Source organism: Battus philenor, unplaced genomic scaffold (assembly GCF_028537555.1).
Source record: "Battus philenor isolate CCGP_79_NKW_IND1 unplaced genomic scaffold, ilBatPhil1.0.hap1 SCAF_1, whole genome shotgun sequence".
NCBI lineage: Eukaryota > Metazoa > Arthropoda > Insecta > Lepidoptera > Papilionidae > Battus > Battus philenor.
This window is the reverse complement of record NW_027181661.1, coordinates 4,331,567-4,340,869: the sequence shown is the minus strand read 5'-3', so window position 1 is coordinate 4,340,869 and position 9,303 is coordinate 4,331,567. Positions and strand designations below refer to the sequence as shown.

Below are 9,303 nucleotides of genomic sequence, written 5' to 3'. Positions count from 1 at the left end.
TCCCAAATTCAGTATTTATGATAAAGGAAATGTCAATTTACCTAGCGATAAAAATAATCTATTTAATCAAAAATAGTTTAATTTGTTGCTAAAACTTTTAAAGTTCAAGCAATGGGTAAGTACTTACTAATCTATTTTTGTAAATATCTAAAACACCGAAAGTTTCCGAGCTTTGTAACTTCATCTGTTATAATATCTGTGCAACCTCAAGTCCAAAATTTATTAATGTTCATAATGTTTTTTTTTCAACTTTGTTCCATATTTAAAATGTAAAATCTTTCTCCACTAAATAAGAAATGTGAAAAAAAATCTATGTAATTCGTTAATAAATAAGAACATGCATATACGTTTTGAGTGCCTTGTATGTAATGTTGGTGCACATTCTTATCTTTGTGTAATTATATACTAATATGTATATAATTGTGGTCGAACATAGATTTTTTTAATAAAAATATCTTATCAGATAAGAAACCACGCACTTAACGTCCTAAATTGCACAAATTAGCTGCCCCGAAATATCTGGACGAATTATTTAGTTTAATAAATTTCTAACATATATATATGTGTGATACAGATTCCATTCCTATTGTTAAAATTTTGTTTTTATAAAATAATTGTTATGTTAGTTTGTAGGTACCTATTTAACTTTATCAAGTTTCATAATAAATAATTTTAAGTGTATCAAGTTTTTAATTTACCATGTTAATTATAGGTTCTGAACAAATAAAATCCACAATATTCATTTGCAACATTTATTAAATATCTATTACTTACATAGTTCATTAAAGATAATCGTCAAAAGTAAACATTTTTAACAATTATAGTATCACTACAGTTGGCCTATAGTGAATAGTATCCCATAATCTAATTAGTTATAGATAAAATATTCTCATTGGTTAACTTTGTCACTGTTTACAGTGCAGAAGATTCGAATTTATAGAATTATAATATAACTTTAATATCTAAAATTCTAATGAGACCTTTAACATAGTTTCTATATTCTAAAAACATCAAAAATAGAGTCGATTTAGGTAATACGCGCGAACAGTTACACGCTGTATAATAAATGCTTAACTTCTACTATGGCCGTATATGTACGAACTTTAAATCTAACTTCATTTGACTCGTTGTGCCGCGTTAGTTGAGTTTCATCCTGTAAATATGTGAAAAAAAAATGTTAAACCGAATAATGTTTTATCAATATACACAGCGATACAAACTACATTTTAAATTAAACCATTTGTATACTTGATAAACATTTGATGCCGATCAAAACAAAAAAAAGATGTGCCAGAAAATAAAGTGATCAAAATATATTGAAATATATAATATAACATCTTATATTTTTATCTAATATACTAGAACGAACCAATGCCTTTTGATGTTATAAAATGTGTCAGGACAATGAGTTATCTTAAATATATCTTGATTCTTTTATTAGCTTGATTTTAAAGTTGGGACAAATCTTTAAAGTCAATAATTTAATACTTACATATCTATCTTAGAATATCTTTGGATCAGGCTTAGCTTATTTAAAGTTCCTCCAGCCAGGTGGCCAAGTACTGTTCTATCTCAAGCCGAGCCTCTGTCAGTTGCGGAGGGTCATCCTTGCTAGCCGGGTACATGTTCGCGCAATGAGCTGTGCCTGAAAATTACATATATATATATATATATATATATATATATATACTTTACATGTTTTATTTAATCAATGATCATAGTGAATACAAGTTAAATGACACTTCATCATGTCTGCCGATAGACTTTTCCGACCTGGACTATATCAAAGGTCCTGGTAGAAGAGTGGTCCTATCAACGTCGCACGAGCACAGGTTACACGAGCAATGTGCACTGCCCACTGCCACTTTAGACGAACCATTTTTTGAGCTACAACGGTGACCTTGGGATACTTCTGGAATCTTCTCCGTGCACAGCCGTCTTCCTCGGAGATAGTGATTTGACGAATATAATACATATACACGGTAAATGCACGGAATATTCGCTGCCAAGGTTTTAACCTTCTATAGTTAAAGTCGTGGATAAATTCTATATACTGGCTGGTTGCAACCGATCACAAATCTATGGAGAAAACCTATGTCGGAGCACTTACCCTGGATGAATATAGCCGGAGTGTTGTGATCCTGAGTGACAATGATGCCTAGAGCGTGCCAAGGGTCTACAGAACCGTGGACAAACACGACGTGGTCCACAGATATGTCGAGTCCGCCATAATACTCGTTGCTCCATTTTGCTCCATTCTCTATGAAAGCCCGGTCGAATCTAAAAGGTGTAGACTTTATTATACAACGTGAATAATCATATCAGGACTATATTAAATAATCGATTTTTAAATCATTATCCGTATGATAGGTCGTCGAGATGGTTGAAGAATCAGCCAAGCCGAGTGGCTTAATCCACACATGCCATTCTCAATTGTTGAACGCGTCCAGAGTTTGTTCATTTCAGTACATGGTAATTTGAATTTTTAAAATGCTTTTTCTTACTATATTATCATCACGGTACCAGGAACTGCCAGGCCGTCAGGCAGCAATTCTTTGGTGAACTATGCATTGATGAGATATGCCATAATCGCAACGTTTTACAGGCGGATTGGCGATCGCAAAGGCAAAACAAAAAACTACACTAATAATTATAAGTAAACATATGAACATTCCCGAGTTGTTCCGAACGGAACAGTATCCGCGTTTATGTATGTGTGCATGTTTTGTGTATGTGTATTGTGATTTATGGCCATTATCACTCACTTTGTACCGAAAACTTCTTGGCATTGCTGTATAAAGAAGTCCAAAGTAAAATAGTTTCCAAACACTTCAGCCTCTGCGGGTGATGTCTGATAGAATCCAAATTCAGTACAAGTCTGATACAACCATTGACGGGCTGAAATTGCAAAGAATTTTTCATTAAACTTCATTAATTTATTAAATATGGTTTTTTAAGCTTTTTATTATTGTTCTATCAATGCAGTGCTAATAATTTAAAAATGAAACATGCAAAACTCAAATGGTTCAACTAATTCTTGTTTGGGGGAATACCATAGATGGACATTTCTTAGAAACCCTTCATTACTATTTTTTAAAGTAAAATCATACAAAATTCTTCAGAAAGCGCCCACTAGTTTATATTAATAAAATTAATTAATTCACAGGAGCACCTTATTATCTGTACAGATAGAAAGTGAATAATAATAAACACATAGCATAAAGGTAATAACATTGTTTAAAAATTTTGTTCTTTTGTCAATTAATCATTACTATGTTATATATTTATGTCACATTATTTTAAATGCAGACTAATACCAATAACTTTGTTTGTCTCGACTTAGTGTGACGAAATCTAACATAATTTAATACTTCAGAATCATCATTTTGTCATTTTGTCAGCCAATACACGTCCACTGCAAGGCATTGGACACCCTCCGAAGATCGCCACTTGCCGTCTTGCGCTGTCGACCTTGACTATATATACCATTGGGTACCTTGTGGTGGTGTACCCACGTCGCGTCTACCTGCCGTCCGTACACTGCCACTTCAGATGAACAATTATTTGAGCTAACACTGACAAAGTATAAATAAATTAATAAACAATGTATGAAATTAACTAACCTCCATCATTATTGTTAAGGCCAGTTTTAGTGTAACTGTCGATCAGGCTGCTATAACTGTAGTCCATGCAGGTTTCATTTGCCTTGTCTAACATTATAGAGTTGAATGCCGCTAAGCGTTTGTACGCAAAGTTATCACATGACTCTTCCATTAGCATTTTGCACACCTGTATTGTTAGATATGTTACAGAATGAGATAAGAGTTACTTCTATTCACTTTTTGCTGATGACACAAACCAATGTACTGTATGATCATCATGAGGAGGAAATAAATAAAATACAAAATGGAAAAGTTGTAAATACTAAAATGGTAAAATTTATGTTTTAAATAAACTGTGATAAAAAAAACCGATACAAAACATAAATTGCGAAATATTATGCGATTAAGAGCATGTATACTTACACTATTTATAGTTATGTTCCTAAAACGCTCATCCTTGCCGATTCGATTGTCTTCATTGTATTGAACAAGATCTGCAAAGTCATCTGCTATGGAAGTATAGAAGTTTCTTATATCATTTTCCGTTGCATTTGAGAATGGTTTGCAGACCCTAAAATGTCATTTAATTAAATTAAACATGCAGTAAATATTCTTATTTATTGTCCACAAATCATTTAAATAAATAAATATTTAGCTAACTTCAGTCCAATGGGTTTACATAACATTTCTCTGTTTAACAGCTGATAGCTTTATTTAAGTTACTATCAAATTAAAGTAAATTTGATTAAAAGCTGTGAACAATATGTAGTAAACGAAAAATGATTTATTAACTTAGTTTTAATAAAACTATTTTATAATTATAACTTATAATGGAGCCTGGAATTATATACTTCATTATTTTGAATTAAGAAAAGCTATCGCTATCGATTATATTGTATTTCTATAGAAGTTGCTCCATTTCAAAGTATTTGTAGAGATTTATATTGAAGTTTCAGAAAATATTTAACGTTAAAAATGCATACTAATATAAAAAACTGCATAATTAAACTGAACAAGAAAATTAATTTCAAGGGAACCAGAATTTTTTGGTGCCAACTACAATAAAACTAGGAAGTCAAAGAGGAGACTTGTTGATCAACTTCTGAAAAACATTACAGCTTATACTATTTGACAGAAATTCATAATTTAGTACTAGGTTAATACCATTGCTGTTATGGTAAAAGGTCAGGCTGGGTAAAATTGGCTATATGATATAAATAACCACAAAAGATGAAAGGAATACATGAATTCACAGTTATTGATGATTGGTGACTTTTATAGCATGATAATTTAATTGACAGATGTTTAACTTTGATTAAAAACAATGAAAACTTTAATTACAATTTTCGTCATATCTCTCTCTACCCCAATGTCTAATGAGATTGATTAAAAGCTGCCGACATCTACCACTCTCAAATGACATTAATATGGTTGATCCATGCTGCACTTGCTAGTTTGTGGTCTTCGCTCTAGAATCTTAAGACCCCAGTGGCCATTTGTGGCTTCAATTTTTTAATTCTCTGGGATATTGTTATTTATTTTAACTTCAATATGCATAAGAAGATGAAATTTCATAGCTCTGAGTAAATAAACTTTTTATAACACAAGTAGGAGATTTATGACCAATCAATCTTTTTTAATGATGTTAATACTTTGTTAAAACAATAGTCTATAAACATTAATGTGGTAAACATTGAAGAACAATAACAATTCACTTCATTATTAACATAAACAAACCCTAGTTTATTGATAAAACAATAAGACAAACCATTTTATGTCTCATTACACTAAATAATGTGTCTGTTATAGGTGGGTTATACACAACCAGATATACTCCCTGTTACGCCCCTACCATATAAATAAAATAAAAATGTTTATTATAAATACTATAAACATAAAAAATAATCGCCTAATGCATATGACCCAAAATACTAGAATTCTTAAAAAAAAGGTTCTAATGTAGGAAAATTATGGGAAACTAAACAAATTTTTTTCTACATAGCTGTCAAACATTTTAAGCTACACTAAATAAAAAAATCAATAATAAGACATTTAATCAATAAACAAAATGATAAGATAGACCAATCACTTTTGGCAAGACAAAGTCTGTGGGTGAAGCCAAAATGTCATAAAATTAAAAAAAGTACAATATAAATCACAATAATTCCAAGCAGAAGATATGTAATAATCACATGAAACAATATTTTTAATCTGCATAATCTGTAACAGTATTAAAGTTTTACCTAAATTCTTTTCCAAGGGCTACGGGATCTGAATGCATCAAAGCTTCAATTTGTTTGTGTGCGAGTCGTAACTGGTTTACGCAATCCTCTCCACCTGTCTTTTCACGGAGAGCTTCTACTACAACCTCATAGTACTCTAAAATAGAAAACACTGTTAATATACTTTTTCAAAATGACTCAATCCGAAATATAAAAGTCTTATATGTCTATGAAAAGAAAAAGGAAAAACGGAATTTTTCAATATTTTATTTCAATTAAGCTAACAATAGCTACTTGCGTAAGGCTAAGTAACCACCTAACATAGATAATCAAGGATGTGTTGCAAGGAATGTATTTAATAAGAACCGTCATAGGGAACAGAGTGTCTCTGAGGGGTCAACACCTTGTACTATGTATGGATATTACAATCTGGTCTAAAAAAAAGGTCAAAAAACTAAATCTCATTAAATATTCAAGATACCATATAAATAGTGATTACTAAAGATTAATGTTTACCAAGAAAACATTATTGCTGTAAAACCAAAACAAATGTTGAATATGGTTTGAGGTTGATAAGGAAAAACTTTGTACAAGATGAAACACTCGGCTAATCAAAACATGGGCACAAGTTCATGCAAGATAATGTTTCATTACACAAATATTTAAGGCACATTTTGACTGGCTAATTTTTTTGTCTCAATTAGAAAAAAAATAAACAAAAAAGTATTTTGTATAAAGTTTTAAAGTTATTTTGCATTACGATAGATAATTTTTAAGAAATGGTCTCCAGCTCAAAATAGCTTTTGAATCCCTACTTTAAATGATATTCCTAATAGTGTTAAAATGTAAGAATGTACTTGGATATTATGCATAAGATAAAATAATTGTATGCCCCTATCGTCATGGTTGCACGGTTATATGTGTAACACCAATTTTTTACCTACCCATTTCAATTTAAAACTTATATAGAACTTTGAGAGTATTATGATTGATTATTTGTTTAATGAAAGACAATAACCAACAATCAAATAACAAGTAACTTACCCATAAAATTGACTTTTGCTAACAATGGTCCACTGGATGAAACCGCTGCAGAGACCAAATGAGGATACTTCATTCTCAGCCAGGCAGCGAGTGACCCAGGGTATGATCCTCCAAATGCAACCCATTTGGCCCTGTACCTCAACTTGAGCTTTTCATTCATAGCAGTTATAAAGTTTGCAAGGTCAGCCAATGCTTGATTTGATGATAAATATTGTAAGTTCTTAGTGGTAAGATCCCTATAAGCACAAATTTATATGATATGATGTATAGACTCAGTGAAGTAGGAAAATTGTTGTGAAATCTAGGAACCCAATTTTTCTTTAGTAAATTATAAGACATCTAGATGACTTTAGTATTTTATGCTGTAGGACAATACCTGGAGTATCTTTTTTTTAAAATTCAATATTCAAGAAAATTGCAACCACTTAGAAAATACTCAATTTTCTTTGTTGTGTTACTTAGAAATAACACATCTGTGATGGTTTTGTGGATGTAAAAATGTGCATTAGTATCTACAGACCAGTATTCTACCCCTGTCTATAAAAACATATTTATACAAGATATACACTCTAGTACTAGTGGACTAATAACATCTTATTATGCCCTCTGTCCACATTATGTCAATATAAAGAATTCTCAAAATATTTTATATTGAAATATGTATTTAATATAATTAATTAATTTAAAATAAAAATTATAATTAGGACTGCAGTAAAATCTTTATAAATAACATATACATAGGTATGTAACTGGTTGTGGATTGCAATAAAAAAAATATAATTAAACCAACAAAAATGAGTCCTATCTATCTGAATCAAGTAAAACCCTTAATAACCTATGAAAACTCTAAATAGACTAAAACAATTAAGCAGATGTTAATATTAAAGGTTTTGAATTTGGAAAGCACAGAAATTTTACTGTGAAAGATTGAATATTAAATAATGTACATAAAGAAGTAACATATGAATATTATCTATATTTTCTACTATAATTGAACTGCAATTTTTATTTCATTTCATAACTTCTAAAATAAATAACGTTACATGTCTTTTTAATCAAATTCAATATGTGAATAATATATTGATTTTTATTAAAAATTGAAAACCAAACTTACTTAGTGGGGTGACTGTCTCCATAATACCGATGCTCTACATTGATGCAAAGTGCTTTAAATCTTTTTGCATATTCGATCCAGGCGCCTTTGACCATCCATTTAGGATCAGCAGCTCCTTCACCACCAACCATCAGAAATATAGGCCCAGGATTATTATAATCAAAGAAACTGTCATTGACAAAATACCGCTGTAAAACAATAACACAAGTTTGTTAACAAACAACAACAGTTTTCTTTATAACAAAGAACATTAAAAGTTAAATTTAGCAAAAATACAAAAACTTAATTACGGATTTTAATATTATATATTCTAATACCTGTTGCCAAGTGCGTAAATCAGTGCGACTAAAATGGTCTAACTTTTGTTTGAACCATCTCGCATTTGGCAATTTTTCTCCTGCGTAGTTACCAGGAGATCCTAAGTTTCCATGTCTACCTCGACCAAGTCGAAATTGCCGACCGCACTGACATAATATAACAAAGTTAAATACCACAAACAGAATCAATTTCAAATGCATTTTGTGGTGTTCATAAACCAGTTAATAAAATAATTAAAGTTTTTACAAAATTAAATAAAAACCGGGCAGACAATGCCGGCGCTTCATCTGAAAACGATACGAAATATGACACTATATAAAGCTGTTTAAATAATATTCTCTATACACTATGAAAATAATTATTAATACAAGTGGTTGTTTAGTACGTATGGACTTAAAATGGGACAATAAGGACGTTCAATCAATATTTAGCGATTTTACTTAAATCAATAATCTATAGTTTTAAAATTACAGTGAGGACAAACGAGTGCTAGGACATCCGTCCTTATATTATTATACAAAGGTATAACAAAAACTTATATTAATTTGTGTTGCTTCAAAAGTATTAAATATATATTTTATGCTTTGAATGATTAATTTATTTGCAAATTCATTTATTTGTATAAATTTTACTATTAAATACACGGAGAAATTAAGGACGTGTATAGATAGAAGTAAAATGTCAGTTGTCATCCATCGCATGACTAATCCTATTTAATTACAAGAAAACGCCGGTGAAAAATTTTAATATTAATATATGAGATCCATAAACTGACAGAAATTCAGATAATTAAAAACTACTGTGGTTTTTTTTTAATGGTATTTGTAAATTGGCCATTTGTTAACGTATTTTCAGTTATTCTGTTATTTTAACGCCTTCAATTATTTACCAAAATCCTATTTAAAGCGCTCTTTAATATGCCTGTAAAAAAATTATAGTTTACGGGTATAAATGAAGAAAGATTAAAAAATTTAAAACATAACTTAAAAATTTAGTAAGTTGT

The 9,303-nt window shown here is 30.3% G+C and overlaps 1 protein-coding gene across 1 annotated transcript; it reads right to left on the bottom strand.

Annotated features, from left to right (window-relative positions):
• Positions 1-757: 757 nt before the first annotated feature.
• On the bottom strand, positions 758-8,872 carry LOC137933011 (putative serine protease F56F10.1). Its single transcript, XM_068776739.1, has 10 exons — positions 8,300-8,872; positions 7,983-8,170; positions 6,869-7,104; positions 5,846-5,981; positions 4,026-4,173; positions 3,624-3,789; positions 2,766-2,898; positions 2,111-2,280; positions 1,493-1,645; positions 758-1,153 (listed from the first exon to the last, which is right to left on the bottom strand). Exons 1-9 carry the CDS (start codon positions 8,498-8,500, stop codon positions 1,533-1,535), a joined length of 1,491 nt encoding a protein of 496 aa, XP_068632840.1. The 5' UTR covers positions 8,501-8,872; the 3' UTR covers positions 758-1,153; positions 1,493-1,532.
• Positions 8,873-9,303: the final 431 nt, after the last annotated feature.

Coding starts and splice junctions, on each gene's coding strand:
- LOC137933011 (XM_068776739.1), bottom strand. CDS start 8,500: ATGCATTTGAAATTGATTCTGTTTGTGGTATTTAACTTTGTTATATTA. Junction 7,105..7,982: donor GGAGACAGTCACCCCACTAA/GTAAGTTTGGTT, acceptor TTGTGCTTATAG/GGATCTTACCACTAAGAACT. Junction 1,646..2,110: donor TCCGGCTATATTCATCCAGG/GTAAGTGCTCCG, acceptor TGTAATTTTCAG/GCACAGCTCATTGCGCGAAC.